At 37.5% G+C, this 25,655-nt stretch overlaps 7 protein-coding genes and 1 long non-coding RNA gene across 20 annotated transcripts; 5 read left to right on the forward strand and 3 right to left on the reverse strand.

Moving 5' to 3' along the window:
* Window positions 1-480: 480 nt before the first annotated feature.
* Window positions 481-2,383, reverse strand: LOC148168381 (putative tRNA pseudouridine synthase Pus10). Its single transcript, XM_088045578.1, has 7 exons — window positions 2,092-2,383; window positions 1,785-2,043; window positions 1,603-1,739; window positions 1,280-1,557; window positions 1,035-1,232; window positions 767-990; window positions 481-716 (listed from the first exon to the last, which is right to left on the reverse strand). The coding sequence occupies exons 1-7, from the start codon at window positions 2,224-2,226 to the stop codon at window positions 523-525; spliced, it is 1,425 nt and encodes a 474-aa protein (XP_087901704.1). The 5' UTR covers window positions 2,227-2,383; the 3' UTR covers window positions 481-522.
* Window positions 2,384-2,527: 144 nt separating this feature from the next.
* Window positions 2,528-15,884, reverse strand: Pax (paxillin). 5 transcript variants are annotated; one of them, XM_088045566.1, is made up of 8 exons: window positions 15,792-15,884; window positions 9,462-9,616; window positions 6,815-6,995; window positions 6,624-6,765; window positions 5,670-5,850; window positions 4,754-5,128; window positions 4,472-4,702; window positions 2,528-3,151 (listed from the first exon to the last, which is right to left on the reverse strand). In XM_088045566.1, exons 1-8 carry the CDS (start codon window positions 15,802-15,804, stop codon window positions 2,885-2,887), a joined length of 1,545 nt encoding a protein of 514 aa, XP_087901692.1. In that variant the 5' UTR covers window positions 15,805-15,884; the 3' UTR covers window positions 2,528-2,884. The 5 variants fall into 5 exon arrangements, with proteins under 5 accessions (XP_087901692.1, XP_087901693.1, XP_087901689.1 ...); XM_088045567.1 differs by lacking the exon at window positions 15,792-15,884 and adding an exon at window positions 13,112-13,203; XM_088045563.1 differs by lacking the exon at window positions 15,792-15,884 and adding an exon at window positions 11,136-11,262.
* On the forward strand, window positions 10,705-25,506 carry Eaat2 (Excitatory amino acid transporter 2). 8 transcript variants are annotated; one of them, XM_088045577.1, is made up of 8 exons: window positions 10,705-10,786; window positions 22,095-22,253; window positions 23,475-23,811; window positions 23,909-23,951; window positions 24,052-24,725; window positions 24,772-24,906; window positions 24,954-25,059; window positions 25,104-25,506. In XM_088045577.1, the coding sequence occupies exons 2-8, from the start codon at window positions 22,112-22,114 to the stop codon at window positions 25,188-25,190; spliced, it is 1,524 nt and encodes a 507-aa protein (XP_087901703.1). In that variant the 5' UTR covers window positions 10,705-10,786; window positions 22,095-22,111; the 3' UTR covers window positions 25,191-25,506. The 8 variants fall into 8 exon arrangements, with proteins under 8 accessions (XP_087901703.1, XP_087901699.1, XP_087901695.1 ...); XM_088045573.1 differs by lacking the exon at window positions 10,705-10,786 and adding an exon at window positions 19,382-19,527; XM_088045569.1 differs by lacking the exon at window positions 10,705-10,786 and adding an exon at window positions 19,534-19,634.
* On the reverse strand, window positions 11,894-15,882 carry MESR6 (misexpression suppressor of ras 6). The gene is made up of 2 exons (XM_088045579.1): window positions 15,792-15,882; window positions 11,894-13,003 (listed from the first exon to the last, which is right to left on the reverse strand). Exons 1-2 carry the CDS (start codon window positions 15,802-15,804, stop codon window positions 11,943-11,945), a joined length of 1,074 nt encoding a protein of 357 aa, XP_087901705.1. The 5' UTR covers window positions 15,805-15,882; the 3' UTR covers window positions 11,894-11,942.
* Window positions 13,421-15,244, forward strand: LOC148168385 (uncharacterized). Its single transcript, XR_015770736.1, has 2 exons — window positions 13,421-13,483; window positions 14,678-15,244. It is a non-coding gene; the product is annotated as an uncharacterized LOC148168385 (long non-coding RNA).
* LOC148168386 (peptidoglycan-recognition protein 2-like) lies at window positions 16,243-17,049 on the forward strand. The gene is made up of 3 exons (XM_088045582.1): window positions 16,243-16,391; window positions 16,439-16,652; window positions 16,700-17,049. Exons 1-3 carry the CDS (start codon window positions 16,337-16,339, stop codon window positions 17,004-17,006), a joined length of 576 nt encoding a protein of 191 aa, XP_087901708.1. The 5' UTR covers window positions 16,243-16,336; the 3' UTR covers window positions 17,007-17,049.
* Window positions 17,099-17,864, forward strand: LOC148168387 (peptidyl-prolyl cis-trans isomerase H). The gene is made up of 3 exons (XM_088045584.1): window positions 17,099-17,273; window positions 17,324-17,500; window positions 17,550-17,864. Exons 1-3 carry the CDS (start codon window positions 17,190-17,192, stop codon window positions 17,841-17,843), a joined length of 555 nt encoding a protein of 184 aa, XP_087901710.1. The 5' UTR covers window positions 17,099-17,189; the 3' UTR covers window positions 17,844-17,864.
* Window positions 17,894-19,270, forward strand: LOC148168388 (G-patch domain and KOW motifs-containing protein). 2 transcript variants are annotated; one of them, XM_088045580.1, is made up of 5 exons: window positions 17,894-18,118; window positions 18,170-18,345; window positions 18,392-18,590; window positions 18,638-18,948; window positions 18,997-19,270. In XM_088045580.1, exons 1-5 carry the CDS (start codon window positions 17,985-17,987, stop codon window positions 19,239-19,241), a joined length of 1,065 nt encoding a protein of 354 aa, XP_087901706.1. In that variant the 5' UTR covers window positions 17,894-17,984; the 3' UTR covers window positions 19,242-19,270. The 2 variants fall into 2 exon arrangements, with proteins under 2 accessions (XP_087901706.1, XP_087901707.1); XM_088045581.1 differs by having other exon boundaries at window positions 18,638-18,941; window positions 18,997-19,133.
* Window positions 25,507-25,655: the final 149 nt, after the last annotated feature.

Below are 25,655 nucleotides of genomic sequence, written 5' to 3' on the forward strand. Positions count from 1 at the left end.
AATTACCGTTCCAGGGGCGATATCAATAAAAAAAAGCATGCAGTTTGTAGATAACTACAAGGACAGTATATATTCTAAATTTCAGTTTTCTAGTCCAAACCGTTTTTGAGTTATGATGGCTCTAGTTTACATTGCATTGCCCATAAGGATTTTAGGTAGCGACCGCTCTTAAAGCTAATAGTCTAACTGAGGTGCTACATTAGTGTTATTGCAATTTTGCACTATACAGAGTCGATAAAATTAAGGCATGAATAGCCATGATCTCCGTTTTTAGACGACAGTGGCTTTGTTGCGTAACACTATTCAATTTATACTTGGTAGTTCCCAACAGACGCCCACCACAATCATTCAAAAAAGGTGTTTTCTATTATTGGAGGTGCTTTTTGGGATTCTCTGTAATAATTCTGCGTGACTACAGTACTATGTCCATATTGCTGACATCCATAATGTATTCTTCTATTTAACGAACTACTCCTGAACTAATTCTCAGTTTTATAAATTTTATTTTCGATTGCTAATTAATTAAATTATAAGGTTTTCTTCGTCTTCTGCACAAGCCAACGTGGCTTGGAACTTCAAGATGTCTATCGCAACAAAACCAATATTCGCATTCGTTATCTCTGAAACAGACGGGATAGTTCGTCCCATGTCCCCATTGACAAATTCTGGGATTTGCAGACCGACGTCAGCACACACATCCAGTTGAAGTAGATTGTCTAAAACCACCAAAGTAAAAAACGAATTGTCACAATAAATTATTTCAAACCTCCAAGTGATTGAGCCCTAATGTGGTAAACTCTAAATTTCCGCATGTGCAGCGGTCTTTGATGTAAATTTCTGATCGGTGTTTGCTGCTTTACATGAATTTTAGAATACATGTTGATTGCGTTTATAGCATGATTTATACTCTTACAGTTCTCAGCAATACACAAGACTCTGTATAATCGTGGGGAATACTGCTCGTTATTAAAAAGCAACGCGATGTCGCGTCTAAAACAACCTCTTTTACTCTGCACGCAAAAAAAAAACCTTACTTGTCTGCTTGTCTCAAATGCGCAACTTTAATGTCTTTTTTGTGTCTTCTGAGAAGCTGTTCGATTTTTTGACAAACAGAGCGTGGGACCGAGTCAAATTTGGGGTTATCCATCTGTACCTGGAAGCTTCGGGCATCGAAAAGTCGCACGTGCTTTTGGTCATAGCCTGATGCAGTGAACGTTATCTCTTGACAGTCTCTAAGAAGAAATAAATAAAAAGGGGGCGAGTGAACTATAAAACCCACCCAACAACTTGTTTGATTGCTTGTATGATGAACCCTTCGATACTTTCGCTATTTTCGGAAACAGACTGACATAAATCCCGTGAAAACTTCCAGTACGATCCTACAATGCTAATAGCTTCTGCAAAAACAGTTAGCTCTTTGAAAGTGACACCATAGAATGGTATTCTAGGAGGGACAGAAACCAACTTTTTAAATTCTTCGTCGGATATGTTGTGTAGTAACGCTTGAGCTTGGTGTCTGCTCAACGTAGGTTTATCTCCAGCAAGAAGTTGCAGTTCCTATAAATTCGCCATAAAAAACTAATTAAATTTGCTTGTACTAACTTCTTTGTCCAAGTCGTAATTAACGTGAAAATGTATATTGAATTTAGAAACACTTTCGAATTTTTTTCCCACGACCTTGCTCAATCGCCTCCCGATACATTCTCGAAAAGTGTGTTCCACCTTCGTAACTGACTTTTCTAGAAATTACAGAAAATAAAAGAGAAATCTTTTTTGTTACAAACCATTGAAAACATCAGGATAAGTCCATTTCAAATAAAGCTTCATACTGTGATCCCGCGCCTTTACACAAACAGGAAATGTAATGTAAACACCAAAAGTTGTGTGCTGATATTCAGAAGTTTTGGATAAGTCTTCGTGAGCCAACATTTCTTCCAAAGTGACGTCTTCGAAAAGATCTAAACAAACACAACAAGGACTACTTTTATGCTTTTTGTTTGGAGGATCTGTCTCGAATTCTTCCATGGGTGATAAATAGCCAAACTAAAAAAAATACAGTGTAGTTACGTAACACACAAGGGGGCTCCATACATTCACAAAGGTCGTATTAGGGTGCTCGAAAGATACAAAGATTTTGTCGACGTCTAGGTAACGCAGGATGCATCGTTTGCAGCAGCCCCTGTCTATCATATCATTATACATTTTTAATTGTTGTTCGGAGGCCATTTTAGCAAAAATTCAGTTTTTTGATTCCCAACGTTCTTGTTTAATTCAGATTAAACGCGCTGAAGCTAAAATTGGTTGGCACTTTTAGGCAAAATTTTTAGGTTATAAACACAACCTTGAAATGTCAGATAATCATGATTAGAATCAGTCCAGCAGGTTTCAGGTATCTTTTACGGTAAATGAATTTGTCAAATAACTAATTGTTTATCACAAAATTGGCTAAATTAAAGTTTTTTTTTTAATTTGAATATAAGTGGCAAAATTACAGGTTTCTGCGGGCGGACAAAACGGGAAATTCGAATTGGTTCTTATCAGTTTATTCACACATTAAATATTACAATATATTTTTAAAATTAGTTTTCTGTTATAAAACAATTCCAGTAAAAATTAACAACCAATTAAACTTATGAAATGTATAAAAAATAAAATGGCAACTTATAAACTCCCAAATGCAAAGTACAACGAGTGCTCACTTGCGTCCTGTAAAAAAACCCGAGACGTTTCATCAAGAATAAAAGCATCTTTAAAAGAAATTAAGTTAATGAATTAAGCAAACCTACTAGAGTTACATGAAACCATTTAGATATTTGTATTCTAAATACAAGTTCGTGAGAACTTCCACCTCTAGCAATAGAAATAAAATGTAAGATAGAAAGACTTAACCGAAAAGCTTCTCGAAGCACGAATGACAATATGGCTTATCATTTTGTTCCTTAAAAGTGCCTTTATTCAGCTGCTTTAAGCAAAAAGCACAAACAAAATGCTCTGGATGGAATTTCCTAAACATGGCGGTAATGCATCGACCGGAAATTGGTTTATGGCAACCTGCGCATAGAGAGCCCCTTTTCAGGTGGTAATGAGTCTCGCAGTAGGGCTGACCCTCATGGTCGAAGAACGAGCCGCCTATGAACGGCTGCCGGCAATCCTAAAAAACAAATTAGAATTACAGAAGTGCAGGACCATTTATTTGCTGTTATTTCTTAATACAGTGGCGGACAAAAAAAGTAAACACCTAATTTTTTCGTTCGAACTTTCAATATTTCTTTTGTTATTTTGAACGTTATTAGCGTTATATTCAACAAAAACTAAAGAGAATTAAGTGAACAATACGAAACACTCTTTATGATCAAAAAATGGTGTAGTCTTTGTTTGTATAAATCGGAATCATACGATTTATACGAAAAGGAAACTCAATAAGTGTTACCATTTTTGGTCCGTTGTTGTACAATAGCGCCATTCCATGATGATAACGGCCGGGATATTTTGACAAAAAATATTTGTTACCTGTTGACCCATAAATGTTCAATTTATAAATCTTCTGTTGTCAACATTTTTTTTAATGATAATAAGTAATAAGCTAATAAGAGACGGGCCAATGTATTTTCCGTCATGGAATGGCTGACAAGTAATCAAGTCCGTTAAAAAATAAACACCATCCAACATTATAAAAAGCTTCAAGTTTTCACGTCACCACTCGGTGTGGTTGTCCTTTGATTAAGTACAAGACAAAACGCCTAACGTGACCTACAGTCTGCCATTGGCGGCTTCAAATGAAGCATCTCAACATTCAAAATTTTTATTTGCCTAAAATTTACGGCCCGTTAAAAGCAGTAACCTACTCTTCAGCACGTTTTTTAATGAAATCGTCAAAATATAAACTGACAGCCCAATAAAAAAAATGTAGTTAATGTCTAATCGGTAATTGAGCTGTCGTGTTTTCGAAATAAATTTCGTTTTTGGCATGTACTAACTAGCTTCAAGGTCACTGAACAAATGCATAACTAGAACGGATAACGCGCGCCTCTAAATTGCCAATAAATTTGCCCCATATCGTGTAGGTACACAAACTATAAATAATCATGACCCAAAAATATATGGCAAGTGACCCAATAAAGTCCCACGCTCTTTCACCTGAGCAACAACGCAGCGCTTTGAGCGCGCAGAAAATTGCTCAGGAAGTTTGTTTGTGTTTTTGTTTTGTTTTGTTTGTGTTTTTTTTTATTAAAGCTTTATTTTGGCAATTACAAATTAACTTTATACAAGACTTAGATTAGAGAGGTACACGCTTTTTTTTATTCGTCTTCTTCGTCTTCTCTTCCGATGCATCCAGGACAGACCGGTTTGCCCTCGACTGCATAAAATGATTTTCCTTGTACCGGCAACTTGCAGTCCTAAGACAATGTTACCTTATACTTACTTTCTTTCTTTTTTTTAACTTTGCTTTCTTTCATTCGTTGTAACTTACCCTGCAAACGAAACAATCAGGATGCCACTGGGCGTTGAGAGCTGAAATATAATTTTCCATGATAGCCCTATTGCAGGCGCCGCATTTAGGGGCAAACATATCGAAATAGTCGTCCCTGCAATAAGGTTTTCCCTCCCTTTCATGGAACCCTTCTTCTCCAAATTGCTTTCCGCACTGAGCGCAGAAGAAGTGTTCCATGTGCCAGGTTTTCTCCAACGCCGTTACGCATTTCTGTAAAAAGACCATGAAGCACCCATCTGGTCGCAACCAACTTTAACCTACATCCAAAATTGGTCCGTTACAGTACGCGCATCTCGGACTGAAGAGATTATGGTAGTCAGGTTCGCAGTATGGCTTTCCGTCTCTCTCGAAAAAGTTCCTCGTTCCCAATTCTTGGGTGCAATGGGCACAAGTGAAGTGCTCTGGATGCCAAGTCTTGCCCAAAGCTGTTATGACTTGGCCAACGATGGGTTTGTCGCAAGCATTGCAGCAGCCCTTCTGACTGGTATTTACTCCTTGCCGACTCATGTCTGCTTGTAAGTTACCAAGCATAGAATCTAAATTCTGCTTGGGGGCAGCGTTGCTTTGCGTTGCCTTCGTTGGACGCGCGTACTGGGAGTCGGTGACGGTTTGGTGCTGGGGCTGCCCTTGGTTCACCTGTGAACAAAATGGTTATAACCGAAAAAAAAAGACGGTGCTACAAACCGATCCGTTAGGGTATAATAGAACGACTGTGCGACGACGAGCTTTTTCACGATCTAGTAGGCTTTGATCCCCACCTCTTTTCACCCGAAAATACAGAAATCTATTTGTGGAATTGTGGAGGGAAACTTATTATGTCACAGTGTTTCGTTACGAGGATTGGAAAACATTATGTCCGATGCATTTTATGTTTTTTGGAAGGGGAAAAACCCGGTTAATTACATCACGGTTAAAAACGACGAAGAAAATACGCCCACGAAACGATTGACCATTGTTTTTGGGGAAGATCACGACGTTATCGTCGGTATTTATAACGCGATTGTGTATTTTTACGCACGCACCGTTTTATTGTTTATGCGACACCGGCGACTAGCGCCGCAGAGAACCAACTCAGGTCCCATGCTATTCGAAAGTATATATAATCAGATCCATTACTGTTTTATCGTTTATAACGATTTTTCTGGACCTTCACCAACAAGAATTACGTTTTTCCTACCTTGATTCCCGACAAGCTCGCCATCAAGTCATCAAGTTCTCTGGTGGCAGAAGAAGCAGCAGGAGCGGTGGAAGTGGTGACATGCGACGATATCAATTCGGTTTCACCAGGGTACCCGGTTTCAGTTTTGGTTTCTTTGATGGTAATCGTGACTTTCTTCGGACCAGTATAGATCACATCGCTGAGGAAAAAACTACTTTCAGAAAGTGATTCCCACGAAATTCAAGAGACAAAAAATACAATACAATAGTTATTTCAGGAATTAACATCTCGATCTTTAATTTAGATCTTATCTTTTACATTACAGATTTCACATGATGACAGGTTGTTGACATGAATTAACAAGCTCATATTTGATTCCAGAGACGTTTAATCAAATGCGAATTGTCCATCGTTATGCGGGAAGTTCGAAAAGAAATTTTAGATTTGGGCTTGTCCGTGGAAAAAAGCCAACGTCGTTATTTTCTGTGAAAATCTCCGTCCAAATAAAACTTGAACAACTATGAACAAAACAACTTTCAAAGACGAGCGCCTCCTACGTCAACTCAACAAAGATAAACTTGTGATTTCTATTTCTGGAGCGTTAAGTAAAATGTAAAACGAAAATTATCAAACATCCAGACACTCAACTAAAACACATTTATCCTCCATTTGGCACAAAAACATTAATAAAATTAGCTAAATTTAGATGTCCCCGTTCACGGATCACTTTAGTGCACCTGGTCATGTGCAAGATATCGTTCCGATCAGATAATCCAAAATCACGTGGTCAAGAAAAACCCGAAAATAACCAAACTAACTAATTTATTTTTTTCATCGAGACACCAATAACTATAAATTTCGAAGTTTGAAAAAAATAGGTCGACTTATTGTGTCGGACTTGTTAATGGAACGATTTCTAGCCAAGTTAATAACTCTGTCAAAATCTCCACACCTAACTAATTTAATAGTTACCCTGAGTTTAATTCCTCCAACAGACTGTCCACAGTGCGTCTATTTAATGTACTTTGGGCGCTGGACGGTCTGGAATGAGTTCCGGGACTTAGAGCTCTGGAACCGTTGTAAGTACCATTCAAAGTACCGTTCATGCCGTTTTCTGGAATAATAAAACGTTAGTACCAACTTTACAAAAATTAAAAGAGTACCTGAAGTGTTAGCGTAGCGAGAGTTGCTCAAATCCTGGAGAAGAGTGTCTAGTTCGGAAAGGTTGTTGTTGAACGTGCGCTTTTCAGTTGGGGCTTGCCCGGAAGCGTAACCTACACCGCCATGTTGGGCGTAACCGGGACTCCGGGGACCGGAAGCTGGTTGGGTTTTCCCATAGGTCCCCTGAAAGAAAAAAAGATAAGAATAGGGAACAGACCGGAAAACTAATTTTGAAATTTGATAGAAAACAAAGAGGGTAATTTTTCTTAGTTTTTACCAATTTCCTCTTCCCATATCAACACAGCCCATCATTTATTTTCCCAAGTTAAATTTACTCGGGACTAACTAAAATTTATATAAATATACAAATCGCTCCATCCGACACCACTTAAGCAAACACTTCCACCTTTAAAGTCTCAACCCATATCCATTTTTAGCCCAGAAAAAAGCCCAACCAAAAAACCCGAGAAGCGCTCCTCGACCACTTGTTGCTCGCATCAAACAGGTGGTTGGAAATCGAACCATGATCTTTATTCCGCAACTTAATTTTCCTGGTAAAAAACCCATGGACCATATGTTTGTGGACTTCCCCCGCCAGTTTGAGCAGTGTTGCTCGTGCTAATGCGTTCCGTTGCAAGATCCCTTTATGGTCCGATCGGTATTCAAATTCGGCGAAACGAGACAGCAAACGTAAAGTTTGATGCCATCGACGGAGACAGAGAGAGCGTCGCGACGCCACGGTGGGGAGGTTTGCGCACGGCTCGGTGTCTAAGCGTGCGAAATGAGAAATCTGACAGAAATTGTGGTTTTTCACAACGACACGAAAAAAGAATAAATCTATTGTCTATAAATAGGGATTTAAGGTGTTTAATTTTAGGGAGTTTATTGGCGGCGCCGACGCATTTTTCATGTACTTTACACAAAGTATTACAGATGTAAATTTGCATATGAGTGAGAGGCGGTTTTGGCTCGGATTTGGTACTTGCTGTCGATTACAATTTTCGGGTTTAATAATCACATTTTAATTGGGCATTTCGAATTTTGACTTTTTTTCAGACGTAAATTATGCGTTTAATAGTTTTGGCTGAATGTGAGTGTCGGATTTTTGAACTACTTTCTTGAATTAGAAAAATAGTAGAAGCTGGAGATATTTGAATGGTTTTGTGGAGCTTGAAATAGCTTCTTGATGACTTAGCGTGTTTGGAATTGCGGATTTTTGTGCTCTGCATAGTTTCTTCTGAGCGCCAAAACCGTAAATTTAAATGGAACAGCCCTGACCTCTGTTGGACAAGGAGACCATGACTTCACAAGTTTCAAAATCGGCGTTAAATTTGTCGCGTTGGTAGCCTATTTTAAGGCTATAAAATTCATCTTTCATGACTTTAAAATACACGAAATAGAAAAAAAAAAGTATCACTCAAACGGTAATTGTACCAACAAAATTTGGAATTTCAAAGCCTAATTAACTGTCTACTTGAATTTCGTCTTCTAGTTCGCTTGACACAGTTTGGACCAATAAAAAAATTAATCCATCGTTAAAAAGTTAAGTTGGCTCAAATCCATATTTTACGGTAACAGATGGTTGTATGTACATAGTATATTATATTACAAGAGTTGTAAGTCAGATTTACTCTTTGGGTGTTTAAAAAAATTATGATTTAGATATTAAAGTCTGATGATGGGATTATAAATTTAACTAATAATTATGAAATAACAATTAAGCAAATAACATCTTTTATACGTTATTATTTCAAGAATTAGCTGCGATAAACAGATTTTTTTAAATGTTTTTATCCACATATTTTTGATGCAGAATTCATTAATAATATAAGTTAAATTGTCAAAAGTCAGAGGTGCGAACAGTCTCTAAATTGCAAAGCCTTCGTCTATTATGATCTATTTGTTACACCGTGATCGAATAATAAAAAAACAATCAATAGTGCCAAGTCCGCTTTAAAAATGAATCAAACTCCCCTATTTTCGTATCAAAAATAAAATTCCACCAGTAAAAATTAGTTCACAAAATCCTGAAATATCCACCAATGAATAAACAATTGACGCTCTAATTCAACACGTTTAATTTCCCAAGCAATGTATCATACCATGAAAATATAAAACATGGAGCGACAACATGAGCCAAGAAAAACAAAAAAGTGTTCAAAATCTAGTTACATTAAAAAATTATAAAGACATCAGAGTGAGTGCCCGCTCCAACAACAAAAAACAGAAGAGCCACATTCAAAAAACGAAAAGATTAATAGTGCGAGCATTTTAGCATACGAACATTCTGTAAACAACTAATTATTTTAAAATAAACGATGATTTATGTTACGGGGGCTAAAAATAGAAGAATTTCAGTATCACATCCCCGGAAAAAAGTACAAGATAAAACAAGGTAGACTGAGTCACTATGACGTCATGGAAGTCCAATCAGTCAGGGCGCGTTGAATAAAGTTTTTTTTGTTTGCTTACTGAATCGGTGGCGTTATCTGTCGGAATTCTCACGAATGGGCGGAATTTCCGCTTTTCTGGGTAATTATAGAAATTCGGTTAGATGGCCATAGAGTAGATGGCGCTCAGTTTGAACTCCGCGCCACGGGAGGCACTGCAGTTTTTGGAGCAAAGTTTTAAAAAATTTGGCGCACTCACCGTCCTCACAGCGTAAGAATCCATTTTTGACGCTGGGCTTTCGCAACTAGGGCTTTGTCTGGTCCCCCTAGAAGCATTCAAAGATCCATATCCAGAGCTGCTTCCACTGACACTTCCGGGAGAGACCGTGTTTTGAAGATCGGCCAAAAGAGCATCTGTAATCAAAATCGTAGAATTTAGACGAAATGTCTTCAACACCCACCAAACTCTTCATAAGGTGATCGATACGAATAACCATTAACACTTTTAACGTCCATCGTTCACGACAGTACCGCAATTAATAACTCGAATTGAGCGAAATTGAAACCGATAATGATAAATGGAGCTTTCAGGAAAAACCTTATCGGTATGTGGAATGGACTTGAGGAGTTGTAATATTTATAAATGACGGTAGCATCCTTCGCCACAATTAACTAAATAGAATTGAGTCAATAATGTCCAGACTGCAATTCTTTAACTGTGTCAGCAAATAAATTAGTGGTGAATTGATAAGAGGCCACGATGACTTAGGAGGGAAATATTCGGTTCAAATATGCAAAGTATGAATATTACATAAAGTTAGTTGTTGTAGTAAAATTAGTTCGACCTTGAGGACCATTTAAGTACTGGCTTATTTTTATTCAAGACGTAATCGTGGGCTATTTTAGATTATCGTTGAAGAATCTATAGAAAACTAATTACGAAGAAGAGGTTGGGTAATATGACTTAAACCGGGTGTGTTTATTGTAATTGATGCAAGGACAAATCCATTGTTGGGGTCAGGCATCAAAGACAATTAAGCGAACAGAAAACAGAAGATTAAGATGTAGTCATAGGCAAATTTTGTCGCCTACTTTCTCTGCTTTCGTAATCAAACGAGCTAAATTTCGTGAGATCGATGTGGTTTTCTTTCCAAAATACTTTTCTTGCAATGATGACGAATTGTGGTAATGACAGCTAGACACGGCATGACACATGGAACACAGCGTGTTCAGAATATAAAGATTACCAACGTCTAGGAAGCTTTGTATTTTTTGCATGTCAGTGATTTGTTTGAAAACTGCAAACAGTTCTACCAACAGCTTTCGAATTCCAAAGCCTCCATAGTAGTTCTTTATTCACTCCTTGTAATAATAATAATCGACGTAGTTACTTAAGTTACTAGAAGCGTAAGTGGCGCATTATCATTCAAGGATGATTTATGCAAGACTTGCAGTTTAGTATGATGAGAATTGTCAATTATTTCTATTAAAGTCCTTCTTCGATATGTCGTGTTTTGTTTGTGTGTCTGTTATAAAACAAGAGCTCATATTATTACAAGTTTTTCTTGTTTTTCAATTAAACAGGTAAGACAAAGTTCGTTCGCAATTCAAAATGAATCTGCGTCGTTTTGTGACCTTTCTAAGTTCACGCAAATCTATTTTCTAATCGTTAAAACCAGTAAATATTTATTTAGTGTCCAAATGTTAATTACTAATCAATATTTCTCTGACAGTGATAGTCCAAAAATACTTCGATAAATCCTTCTATTTTCTCCCTCGTGCGTGCTCTTGTTATTTTACATTATTTTTACACCACCCGTGACATAAACAATAACAGATGGTACCTTTCGTAAGACAATAACGTCTCTAAAAATAAACAAAACATTCGCACATCTTCATTACCCACGTGCTCGAAATACGTAACACCACTTACTCAGATAATGTTCCCATTCTGCCTGACTTCTGAACCGCAACCTCTTTCTCTCCAAAGTAGTTGGTGGTGAAGGGTCGAAAGTAACAGTTTTTGGTGAGGGCGTACGCCTTCGCAATTTGGCACTCATATTGCACGTGCGAATAAAACAACAACGAAGAAAACACTGACGACACTATTTAATTCCACAAAACAATAGACAATAAGTTTAAGGAAGATCCCGACGATGACTAACTGTTGCACCCGAGTTTTGGCAAGTTGGAGTTGGGAAGATATTAATAGCACACTTGCGGAATCACGAAAACTCCACCTTTACGTAACGTCATTTTCGCGATTTCTTTACCGGAACCACCGGAAATTGGACACGGTGGACGCTAGGTGTATATTTAGCAGCGACGCGATTCGGATTGTTAAAGTTTTTATTTCGAAACCTACGAGAGACCCACACAGTGTTTATGACCGTGGACTTTTACAGAGAACGGATTTCGTAGCAGGTGTAAAGAGACCAGAAAAGGAAACACGCATTATTTATGATCATTATTATGTTTAAACAAAAAATTTTATTTTTCATTGAAGACTTAGCAGCTTTATTTTTAAAGATCTAGCCAAACCAACTTAACTTCAAATTGTAATTTAGCCAACTCAATTTATTCCTCTACTTCTGATTCTAATTTGGGATTTGCTCCAATTTTCATTTCTGTGTTTCAAATTTTACCGTTTTATGGTGTGTATGTGTGACAAAACACAATCAAAAGACCACGCAGATCTAATTTTTTATTGAAATTCTCCCTACCGAACAATTTAGCTAAATTATTCACATTCTTTCGAATAGTCCAAAAGAGGCTCTTCGCACTGGAACCTCTCTTTTAAACAACTTAGAACAAACTCCTGGATCTTTTCCACATCTTCACCAGGTGTGTAGTCGTCTTCAGTTGACCTAGAGATCGTCACGATAACCGGTGGCGACTTCAACCCCTCTAAGAAGCCACGAAAATGTTGAAACATCTTCTCTAAATCCTCGTCGGACGAAACGTGATGAGGCAACTCAGTGTCGTCACAGGTACACCCAGCGTCGTGTACCAACTCCCAGTCGATCTCCTCTTCTTTGTAATGAGTTAAAAGTGATGCGTGGAGCTCTTGAATTTGAACATCTGCATCCTTCCTCAAACCTAGTTTCTTTTGTAAATCGGTGAAAATTTCTTCAAGTTCCTCCATCCGTTTTTCGCGCTCTTGAATGCACGTTTGGATGTCTTCAGGGGTTTTTGGAGCTCGGAATTTGTAGATTTCCTTCAGTCTGGAGTACGTGTCGCTTTTGCTGTAGATGCCTTGAAATGGGTTACTAGTACTAAAGAAGTCAAGATCAATATCGAGAATATAAGGGTCTTCTATTTTTGACAAGACTCCACGATCGAACTCTTCTCCTAAAGTAGCAACCCCTAAGAATACTTCTTTGACGTTCTCCAACTCGTGCGTTCGACAAACCAAACACTCGGAGATAAAGTAGTTCTCTGTACAATCGACCCTGATGTTGCCTCCTTTACTTCCAATTCGAAAAGTTTGATTCCCGTCTTTCATCTGTTGGGCCCATGGTGGTTTGATCCACCACAAGTTCTTGAAATGGCCAGCATACGCCCCTGGTAACATCCAGTTCTCGATACTGATTTCCTCAAAGAGCTTTTCTTTATCGTAAACGTAACTCTCGGGCATTTTCTTCGGGATTAACATGTCAGGATGGGAATCAAAATGAACGATAGTAAGCCCCTCTAAAGGTAAATACTTCGATCCGATGTTGCGATATATGTGCGGTAAGACTTCATTATGGTACTCCACCACGTAAATCGGGATTTTTTGGTGTTTTTTGATGCGGACACCTGCAGGCGAAAAAGGCACTTTACACTCACTCACGCACTTCAGAAATGTCACAAAAAGGCCGCTTTATTCCGCTCGCGTCACGCACGCAAAATCGCATAAGAACTCACCTGTCATTTCTTGCTAAATTCGTACAAAATTGTAAACACACCCAATAAAATCACGAACCACAGTCAAGAACTTTCAACTTATGACATCATCCTCACCGTGAAAAGTACACATGGCTGTGTTTGAATAAACGTGATAAGAACGAGGAAGTGGGATGAGTTTAAAAGCGGATGTATCAGTCGTTACCGGCATAAATAATTGATAATCTATCTGGGAGGGCATAATCGCGGCGATAATTATGAAAAATATAGATGAAAAGTGAAAGTAGAAGCGGTGAAAGTTGCAGCACAGAAAACGAGGGTGCAAAGTGTGTTGTATAATTGACAGGCGTCGGAGTGCTAATCAAGACATCCTTGACCGAAAATTAGGAAATGGTAAGTAGAGTGTGATGTCATTTTTTAGGACTTGACACGTTTTTAAATATTAACAATGCCGCCAAACTGGTAGTTGTTCAAATTACAGTAAATATTTATCTTTAACATTAGTTTATGGATCCGCCTATTTTGAGTAACAGATGATGATAAAAAGTCGATCGATCATTTCAATAAGTCAATAAGGTTTGTCAAGTTAAGTTAACAAATAGTTTAAATAAAGTGAGCGAAAGCAGGGAAACCTAACGCGACTATCTAAAAGTTGAATAATATGAAGATTAAAAAGTTAAAATAAACAAGTTTGTTGACTTAAAATTTAAGTAAATTTAACGTAACTTGGACCATTAAAGTCAAATTTGATTTAGTTGATTTTTGATAGATAACGTATTTTAATATTTTTTTGTGATTAAATCAAGTTCAATCCAATCTATTGTTATATGTTATTGTTATGACATGACAAAAACGGCTTTAACACTCTAAATTTGTTTGTTGTCTTTTTGACGGTTTTAAAATGTCAAACTCACTAGACAAGAGTGCTATCAATTTACTTAAAATTCCGAAGCCTTCTTCGATGCTGCTGTTATTTGATGATCATGTTATGTTCCAAAAGAAATATTTAAATCTTTTTTTGTTTATTTTGACCTCCACATTGTAAGCTCCAAAAAGTTCTCAAAAAATTACTTCCAATTACCTAAACATTAAAAAAAACTCTTTATTTAGAGCGCCTATTTATGAAAAAAACGGTATCAGACGCACATTTACGTCTGTAAACACTCTCAAATTACATCATAGCAATTCAATAGTCAAAAATTTTACGATATGACATCTATTAATACCTCGGATCTGTGTTTGAGTGCTTTATTACGAGGATGTAAAGGAGAAATGTGAATCATTTCCTACCAATCTTAGCGCAAAATAACTTTTTATCATTATTACGGTCATTAAGAAACTCAACAAACAAACCAGTTGGAAGCTGTAAAACACAAATGATGTGACGAAAATTTGCTGCAGAATTTGCGTTTTTCTAAAATGAAACTTTAAGGACATTCTAATGAAAATGACCTCATCTGATGCGCTATAATTACGTGTTTGTGCAGCTGTCCGGATCGAATTATCAACATGTGCATTTTATAATAGACGGAATTGCAGTAGACCGAATGACCCGAGCTTTTTGTTTTTACATCCGTATCGTTTTAGACAGACAGTTGGAAAGATGCCATCACTGGAATAAGCCCCGTGTCCATAAAACATGACAAAAAATCAGAGAAAAACCACATTTCCGGTTTTCTTCACCAGCGCACCACAATTGGGTGGGAAAAATTTAAAAACTTACATCCAGGGGAAGTCCCATTCTTCAAAGTGCACTGATAGGGATGTAACGTCCCGGGCACAATTTTTCCATACATCGTACGATCCATTTCCAAAAAAAGCGCCAAATTCAAACAACTGTCACAGTGCAACTGCGATCACGTGGTTGTCACGACACCGAAAACATGAAGAAAACTCGCGGACATATCTGTGATTATTTTTATTTTCCATTTTAATTTTATTTACAAATGTTTTTTGGCGCGTGCGCCGAGACAAAATTAGATGCTGCCCACAATAATGAGAGAGAATAACTGCCAGAAAACAGGAGGCGGCGCAAAAAAGAACAATCAAACGGACTGTTTTCATTTATTTCCAATCGCTGCGATATTTCCACAAATTTCAAGGTTGTAAGGGGCTTACTTTCTTAGTTTACCATAAATGGGCGCGCATTTAATTTATGTTTCTTAATGGGGCCGCATATGTCGCGAATATTGCATAAATATTTCGGAACTGTACCGGCGGGCGTGAATTTGGGGTAGTGACCGGATTATGTTTGAAAAAATACAAAATAGACAACTTAATGATGCAGGAAATACTTAAAATAGTCGGCGACATCCGAAGTTTTATAAAAAGATTCATTCATTACGAAAATAAATGACTGTAACTCGTAATATTTCGAACGAGTTTATTAGAATTCCTTTGTGCTTCCAATTTATTGCGTTTCGAAAATACCCTTCAATTAAATTAACGTGACGAATTGACAAACTATTGCAAATTCCGGCGACATTTTGGCGACCGCTGACATGACCTCCCGGTGTCATTCTAAATTAAAAGTTCATAAAATTATAGCAACAACGAATATGAGGGGGGTACTTTTGATTGATTGGATGTCTCATTCGCGTTTTGGAGGCTTCTTCCCCTGATTTCTCCCACTTTGACAGTAAATTTTTTTAGGTTATTTTTCGAATGACAGGTGGTTTTGATAAGCGTAAAAATGTCTTACCTAAGTCATCCATTGTGACGAGCTGCCACTTTCTGAGTATTTCTTCTGCAGAATCTTATCAACTACATCACGAAACGTGGATAATTAAAAAAATGACCTTATTTAGGCATTTTCAGAACGCACAAACGTCAAAAACTGAAATTCCAGACGGCCAGTATAGGCAACCTTGAAAGAAGTAAACAACGCCAAACAGTGGCTCTCAAAGAGTTTTTGGAGAAAACTGTTGTGCACCACTCCAAAATTGCAACTATTCTTATCATTTATCTCGGAAAAATTCATAAAGATGAAGATAAACATATCCATCACATGTCAGGGTCATGTTGTGATTTGTTTGTTTAATAATAATTTTAACGATGCACCCGGATAAATACAAAATTCCTGGAAATCTGAGTTCAAAGGGGGACCCCCAATTCCCTCTACGTTTTTTTTTTAATTATAATCACATGGGTCAAGAAACGAGTCAGTAAACCGTCATTTATGGCGAAGGCTATAAAAGATAAACACGTATTAAAAAACTGCATAAAGTCACATTCGTTCTTCACACAATGAAGATTCTATTGGGACTTGTTTTAGTTGCGTTGTGCCAACCATCAATCTCAAGTAATTTTTTCAAATGTTAAAAACGGGTTTGTAATTGTTTTTTCTAGAACTTCCAACTGTATGTCCAGATATTGTCCCCAAGCAAAGATGGGGAGCTCGTACCTCCTTGGAGGTGGACTACGTCATAATTCCAGTGGACAACGTAGTCGTCCATCATACAGTAACCAAAAATTGTCACAATGAAGAAGACTGTGCCGAAATCCTCAGAAATATACAAACTTTTCATATGGAAGACTTGGAGTTTCACGACATCGGCTACAAGTAAAATGTCCTTCTTTTCTTAGTTTCTTTCCTAAAAGAGTTTGTAGTTTTTTAGTCGGAGGAGACGGGAGAATTTACGAGGGAGCAGGCTGGCATAAAGTGGGAGCTCACACTAGAGGCTACAACACTCGTTCTTTAGGATTAGCATTTATCGGCAATTTTACAACTCAACTTCCAACTTCAAAACAATTAAAAAGTGCCAAAAACTTTCTCCAGTGCGGGCTTGAACTTGGAGAGCTTGGAAAGGAGTACAAACTCTTTGCAGCACGTCAAGTTAGCAGTACTGTTAGTCCTGGACTTAGATTGTATCGGGAGCTACAAAACTGGCCACATTTCACCCGGTCTCCATCGTAATATATCTCTGCGTACAATTTTTCAATAAATTATTCAAATTTTCCACGTGTATTGTTTAATTTAAATTACCCGCTTTGCCCCACCACCCGATCACAAGTCCAGTGGAAATGTGAAAACGGAATTTTGACAAGCGACGCCAATTTTAGGTTATATTCTTGTGTTGTGAAAGAAAAATTAAAAAAAATGCCGAACTGGAACCAAATACAATCACAATTGAGGCACCCAGCGAACCCGGTCGTCTTTTTCGACATTTCAGTGGGCACCACGGTACGAAACATTTTTAGTTAAATTTATTTTTACATCTTTTCTGGTTCCAGGAAATCGGCAGAATGATTTTTGAGCTTTTTGCGGATGCTGTACCTAAAACCAGCGAAAATTTCCGTCAGTTTTGCACAGGAGAGTTCCGCAAAGATGGTGTTCCTTTGGGGTACAAAGGGGCGAGCTTCCACAGAGTTATCAAAGACTTCATGATACAAGGGGGCGATTTTGTTAATGTAAATATCATGTTTAATCTTTTACAATGGCGATAATGGAGTTTTCTAGGGCGACGGAACAGGTGTTATGAGTATTTATGGGGGAGGAACTTTCCCAGATGAGAATTTTAACTTGAAGCATGACCACCCAGGGTTGTTATCTATGGCAAACAGTGGAAAGGACACGAATGGGTGCCAGTTTTTTATAACATGTTCTAAGTGTAATTTTTTGGATGGAAAACATGTAGTTTTTGGGCGAGTCATTGATGGGTTGCTTGTGATGAGAAAGATTGAAAATGTGCCCACGGGCCCCAACAATAAGCCCAAAATACCCGTTACGATAATACAGTGTGGACAAATGTAAAATAAATAACTATTTTTTTAATTCATATTTTTTCAAATTTTTCGAAACATGGGAGTTCAGTTCTGCCAACACGACATTCAAAGCCACTAAAATTTAAACCTCACCAAAGTGTCAGCTGTCAAAAACGTAAATAAACGTAAAATGGAAACTAAGAAAATTTCGTTTGGTTTTAGTAAAATAAGCAAGAAAACTGAAATTCTATCAAAAGCTCCGAAGCCTGAGAAGAAGGTTGAGCTTATAGATTGCCTCGAAGACCAGTCAATACGCGTTAGAGAGTAAGAAACGAAAGTAGGGTTAGGTTTGGAACTCAAATTTTAACTTTTTAGTGCCGTGGAGGAGAGCCATGCTCCCCTAATTATCCCAATTCAAGGTCCTTCCAATAAAATAATAGAAACAATAAAAAAAGCCCGTGAAAAACACATAAAAGACGAAAAACAGCAAGACGATGTCCCTGATTCAGCGCTGTCTTTGGACGAGTTGGCAGCCCGGGAACTTATTAGAGGTACTTTATAGTCTCTAAAAATCTCAATTTTATAGCTTAATTATAGAAGCACAAAATCGGGATACAGTCAAAAATGAGACAAAAGTGTTCTCTTTACCTTTGAAAGAAGAAAAGTTTGTAGCTGAGGGAGCTGTGGAGTCGTCAATGGAAGACTATGAAAGTGTTCCGATATCGGATTACGGCATGGCGATGTTGAGAGGCATGAACTGGAAAGAGGGCATGCCTATAGGAAAAAGAACAAAAAAGTTTGTTTCTCAGTATGTTGTCACATTGTTTTCAATGTCAGTTGTAGGACTGAGCCCTTTAAGCTTCCGGAGCTGCGGCCCAAAGGTTTAGGCTTGGGTGCTAACAAAATGGTCAACTCAAGTAAACCTACCCAGGCTGTGGATAAAAACGGGAAAGAGCTCCAGTTGGTGAAAGGCGCTTTCTGTAAAATTATAGCGGGGAACCATCGGGGACACTACTGCGATGTTCAAGGTTTTGACGATGAAAACTGCCGAGTCATTGTAAAAACAGCCCTTACCAACGAGATTTTAACCCTAAATGAATTTCTAGTAGTCCCAGTTAGCAAAGAAGACTATGAGAAAAATTGTAGAGTAATAAGTGAGTTAAAGAGCGCCCACGTATTTGGTACGAAATTTAATGTTTCAGATACTGCCAAGTACGATGACTACAAGGAGAAGTCACGACAGATAAGTCGAAGGTCACGATCAAGGTCTCGTACACGTAGCCGCGAACGTAGCAGCAGCAGATCACACAAAAAAGACAAAAAAAAATTGAAAAAACACTCTGACGAAGATAGCAGAAAACACAAGAAAAAAAGCAAATCGAAAAATAAAAGCAGCGACAGCGACTCTGACCGGGAATACCGAAGACGCAACAAAAATAAACGATGATCTGTGAAAATAAAAGTATTTTTCCAGTGCTTCGTTTTTTTTTTGTTTAACACGGAAGTAATAAAATTACTGGCAACTTCATTCAATTGTCGTTTAATACATTGACAATGGAAGTTTGCAGCTACGCTATGGAACAGGTTTATTTTAAAATAGATTTAGATGCGCGATTTGGCCGGAGGTAACGAGTTTATAAATGTTTTCACGCTGATTATTTTCATCGTGGATTTAAGGAAGAGTTGTGCTTTTAACATTCCGCCAAAACATTGAACTTTTTAGTTTGATGACGGTAGGTTTCGTGGAAAAAAGCTTTTCACTTCTTGTAAAAGTTTTTATTGGCCTTGGCCTTGGGGTTTTTGGTGATGGAAGGTGAAAAACAAGTGTGCATCTTATTGAGTAAGTGAATGCTTTTCGGTGGACGTGGATTGCAAAAGGTAGTCTTATTAAATTATTATTTGTGCTAGTGATTTTTTTTACAATACAATAGAAGCTCAGAAATACGATGATCATGGGGTTGTCTTCCCGGCCGGGTTTGGCTACGAAATATCATATTGTCAACTGAGAAGCTGACATACAAAATGCATTTTGTTTTCATTATAAAATTGCCAACTTTCACAAGTAAAAACATCTGTTGTAGTTTGTGGATTAATTCATTGATAAAGTAGGTACTAGTCTCAAAAAATGCAACTAGCATAGTGTAAACATAGGACCTACATGAAAAAAAAACTAATTCTACCTAATTATTCTTTATTTGTAACAATTACAAAAAATGGACAAAATGCTTTTTGAAATTCTGCTCTACAATTGGGTGACCAAAATGAGAATCAATTATTCAAATTTTAATTTTAAGTAACTGTAGCTGTAGTAAACACATTATTCTATTACAGTATTTACTTCTGTGACGGCTACTACGGAATTTTTTTAGAAAGCGCAGTCATTTAAAAGTGTTTTCAAAATTATAGGTCCAACGCGATCGTTTTTGTTATTTTCGCTAAGTTGGTGAGCCATAATTTATTTTAAAAAATCATATATTGCTATGCGAGTGAGAAAGCTGGTCATTTCTATGTAGAATATAGTTTTCGAGCATTATGTTAAAATTGCAAAATTTATTCTGAGCGTCAGGCAGAAAATTAAATAGGTTATTCTTACGAATCCGAACTTCGCATTAACTTTACTTTATTAAATTATTATGTAAAAAAACAAGAATTAAAAATAAATTTCCTCAAAGTGTTCCGAAAAATATGTTTTTCCGCAGAGAAGTTTATTAATGGGATCCAAAGATAGAAAAAATTCGCCGGAAGTCTGCCAAACTTGCCTTTTTTTCTTATTGCTGTTTATTCCTAGCCTGTTTTTCTGGTCCAGTCCTTAAAAACTTTTTTTTATTCGCGGAAAAATTTGACGGGTTCAAAATTTCTACAGTATGGGAGTCACCGATAATAAGTCACGTGAAATTGTGGCGGCAAATTTGAGTTGCATAAAAATAATATTAATTATCTTTTGTGTTTTGATATAATGTTCCATAGCACCTTTAGTACTATTTAATTAAGCGAATTACTGACATTTAACAACGGTTAAAAGAAGTAAGGTTGAAGCAGGGCGCGCAATTTGAATTTTTTTTTAATTTTGTGCCCTAGTTTTCAATGCATGTCCTTATCGCCGCAACGTAAATAGAATAGCGTAGCTGCAGCAACTCTTGCTGTCGCACCTATTTAAAGATTGTCCTAAATGCACCGTGCTTGATAATACTGGAAAATGAGCAATTTTTATCGTACTGAGTCAGTTCGAATATTTCCTAAATGAAACATCGACAATTTCAATCCCATTTCCATTATTCCACCTTCATTTTCTTTGAAAGTGTGTTGGAGGTAAGTAATTAATTTCTTGTTATACTTTCATGCCTCTACTTCACCCTATTACGGAATGAACTTATTAATTCATAATTCCATGAATTATGGACGAAGCGTGATTTTCTGTGGGTGGACACACACGAAAAAGCCATCAGCTTTCCCGCTTTTCCATTTCCTTCAGCGCAAGGTATTTACGTAGTATCCTAGATCAATATTCCCGCTCGGGAAATCAGTTGAGTTTTGTATGTTTTGCGGACAGGTCTTACTGCTTCTGCTTGAAATTTTTAATTGCAAAAAACAAGAGCTGTGTATATTGTTTATTTGGAACTTTGACACCAACAAAAACGGCTAACAAAACAAGATTCTGCTTCTTTAGAAACGTCAAGCACGTGGAATGGAAGAAAAGTCTCCACGATTTTCGGGTAAAAAATTAATTGATTTGTCGTACAATTAATTGAGTGTAATAAAGAGATCAATGAGATCGTATAAAAGCAAGATTGTTCTTCATTAAACGGTTTAGTGGTTCTGTGGTGCTACATCAGAATGGAGAGCAATGGTATCAATTTTTACTAATTAAGTGGAAAATCCGCCCCAGAACTAATCAATATTTATTTTGTGCGCGTTATCAATAACATTGATAGCGTGTGCCACCCGGTTCCCATTAAAGGCGCATCAATGCTTTAAATTCAAGTTCAAGGTCTGGCGGGGCAAGGGTTTCATTTTTGTTCTTAGTTACCAAGTTTGTTTCGCAATTTCGAAAATTCGATGTGAGGAGCTCCGTTTCCTGAAAAACTGCTATTTATTCCTGGTCCCCTCCTTGAAAAATCGATCCAAAACAAAATTAAAAAATTACACGCGACCAGGATGGCACCGTGCCAGATTGACGTCAGCAGCAGTGAAATGCCAAAGACTAAATTAAATATCTTTAGAATTTCATGTAATGAATAACGGGTTTTTAGTCTGTTGTGAAATATTAGAGATTCGAATTTATTGTTCGTCATGCTTCCAGATTATTTGTTTGCCCAAATGTCTCCCGATAACACCGCCAAAGTGGAATGCACAGAACCACCCCGCAAAAACCAAGAGCTGACCGGTGTTAGAAAATGGATCTGTGAAAACTTGCTTCTGTTGTTGACTCTGATGGGGGTCATCGTTGGGGCCATTATTGGTAAGTAAACATAAGCCTTTAGTGTTTTTACTTTTTATTTAATTGTGACAAGTAGAGCTGCCAACATGTTTTAAATTTTAATGCCTGCTTCAATCCCTAAAAGGGAGGTCATTTCTAAAAATCTTTAGAATGAACTGTAGAAGTAAAATTTTTTTGGCAATGGCGTTAAAACAAGAATATTAAAAATGTAAAAAGTTACACTAAAACGATACAATAATGACAGTGACAATACTCACAACAACAATAATTATTATTCTCAATCAACAGATAAGGTAAATATTCCAGCAATTATTGATCACTTAAGCCAGTTTTTCTACTTGAAATTAAATGTAAGGTGATGTTGGTATAACATTTCATCTTTTCATTTTAATTAAAATATTAACATCCATATCAAATGCATGCAAAAGGCTCTATTTCTACATAAATAGCTATTTTTTCCGGATTGTTCCGCTTACTGGGACATTTACCTGAAGTCAAATGAAACTGCTCGTCTTATCAAAACTACCAAAACGTGCTTAAAAACACATTACCAACATTTTTATATCAAAGGTCATGCCATTTTACTGAAGATCACATCGTGTTATTACACCGAGACAGTTTTTCTAACCATTTTTTATGTTAATGACTAAATAGATAGTTCCCCTAAAAAAGTCTGGAAACCACGCAATTCCAGATGGATTATCGATATTACAAAAACTTATCAAAACCCCCATCAGGCATACGTTTTTCGTTAGTCCAATGTATTTATAGCTTTTAATGCAGATACTGCTATTCTTAATAGAATCGATAAAACGAATTGAGAAAGGGTTGTTTTGTTGTCACGTGAGGTGATCGTTAACCTTGAACTGGTGTCTCTTTTGAGTTTTCTTTTAATTGTATCATAAAAGGATTAATACACCTTTAAACTGAAGAAATGACACTTAAAACATTCGACGCGTGTAACAAGCTTTTACTACCCTGGCACGCAATAAACTAAACACGGGTCTTTATTTGTGCCAATACTTATTTTTAAATCAAAGTTCAATTGTACATTTTACCGAAGAAACGGTAATTAATCACCCGGCGTTTTTTGGACGACTCGTCACAACTTAAAATAGCGGACCTAACTGGCAGTACTTCAAAATTCAATTACTTCCTCAAAGTAATTAAGATTTCATAACACTCTGTAGAATTTTGGTGTCACTAGGATAGTGTTACAACGGTTTTACTTTTTTTTTATAGGTTTCGGTCTTCGCTCGTTGCCCCCATCAAAAAACACAATTTTCCTGCTCTCCTACCCCGGCGAGCTCTTCATGCGAGTCCTCAAACTCATCATTCTTCCACTAATTATGTCAAGTTTGATAGCAGGAAGTGCCAGCTTGAACGCCAGACTCAATGGACGTATAGCGATCCGAACTCTGGTCTATTTCCTAATAACGTCAGTGATAAACGCTGTTCTTGGAGTTGCTTTGGCCACTCTCATCCACCCGGGAGACCCGGGTTTCAAGAAAAACTCTGTAGAAACTGGAGTCTTAAAACGGAGTTCTTCCGTTCTCGATAGTTTATTGGATTTGGGAAGGTAATGGTCGGGGCTAAATTTAGTTGGAAGATACTTTACAAAATAGAATTTCACACACGCACACAAACCATTTTCGTTGATTTGGGTTTGTTTTTAGAAACGTCGTCGCTGACAATATTTTTCAAGCTACTTTCCAACAAGTAAGTATGGCGCCCAACGCGCGGCCAACCCTCATCCTTAATACTTATGTCGTAAAGTCTCTCTCTTAAGCTACTTTCAATGTTGTTTTTTTTTTCGCAGGCTCACACTGACTACATGAATGTGACCCAACGGGTGTTGAACGAAACCACTGGACTGTTCTACACCATCGACGTTAGCGTTCCCGTTTTGCGGTACCGTTCCGGCACCAACACCATTGGAATAGTGGTGTTCTGTCTAGCCTTTGGAACCATCCTGGGTACCTTGGGAGAGCGCGCAAAAGTCGTAATAGACTTCTTCAGCGTCATCTTCGACGTCGTCATGAAAATGGTGACGGGCGTCATCTGGATGACTCCCCTTGGAGTCAGCAGTGTGATCGCCGGAAAAATCCTATCAGTAGACAATATTGCCCTCGTCATGTCGCAGCTCGGTTGGTTCATCGCCACCGTCATTATCGGTGTCTTCATCTACCAACTGTTCATCATGCAGTCTATCTACTGCATCTTCCTGCGCAAGAACCCCTTTAAATTCTACATGGGGCTAATACCAGGAACTTTGACCGCTTTCGCGACTGCTTCCACAGCTGCCGCTCTTCCTCTAACTTTTACTCTAATGGAAGAAAAACTGAAAGTTGACACCAGAGTCACGCGATTCGTTCTTCCTATTGGTTGTAATATTAACATGGACGGTACTGCTCTCTTTGTAGCCGTGGCCGCGATTTTTTTCGCTCAAATGAACAGTATTTCGTTGGGGTTCGGAGAACTCGTCACTGTTTGGTAAACCGTCGATGGAATTCTTCCAAATTCTATTTAGTTTTTCTAGTTTTGCCTCAACGGCTGCTTCGTTTTCGTCAGCGAGTGTGCCGAGTGCTGCTCTAGTACTCATCCTGATGGTATTGACCGCCATCAACATTCCAGATCAAGATGTCTTCATCTTGTTTGCCGTCGATTGGTTGGTGTAAGTAAAACAAGAATTTGTTTGGCTCATGCTGACTTGTTGATTAGTGACAGGTTCCGAACCACGAATAATATGTTGGGTGATTGCTACGCCGCCGCCGTCGTCGAAAAGTTGTCCAAGAAGGAACTGATGGCTTGTGATGCCATTCTTCAGGTAAGGAAATATCATCGTTGAAATTTGTCTATTTAAACTTTCAGGAGGCAAATTTCGAGCCTATACAAAAAGACATGGAACCAACAACTGTTGTTGTACAGTGTGGACTGAATAATGGTGCTACAAAGTAAAGAGAGCAATATGTTTACAAGACCTAAAGTTATTATTTTGTGATGTTAGTTTGTACACGTTTTACGAGGATGTTAGCTCAGTATTAATAAAACACGTTTATGTATGTTAGTCTATTTTATTTTATTTGTGACGTCATTTAATAGCATGTAAGTAGCAACTCGTTTTCAGTTTTTACAGCCATTATAGACTTTTTTGAGTTAGGTTGCTTAAAAACTAGAATGGCGTCATAGAACCTATAAATATTTGTATATGGAATATTTTTAATATCACATTTCATTTATTGTAAGTGAACAATAAAATTGTTAATTACCTTGCTCTTCTGATTTCATTTTTCTTCCTTAAAACAAAAACACTTTATTGTTAACTTTATATTTACTACTTAATTTCGTAAGAATTTCAAGCCCACCGATCACAACTAAAAACATTACGGTCCTGTTTCAAGGTAACTGGTCACATGGTCGAAT

Source organism: Gnatocerus cornutus, chromosome 9 (assembly GCF_029298725.1).
Source record: "Gnatocerus cornutus isolate USDA-ARS CGAHR chromosome 9, icGnaCorn1.1, whole genome shotgun sequence".
Taxonomy (NCBI): domain Eukaryota; kingdom Metazoa; phylum Arthropoda; class Insecta; order Coleoptera; family Tenebrionidae; genus Gnatocerus; species Gnatocerus cornutus.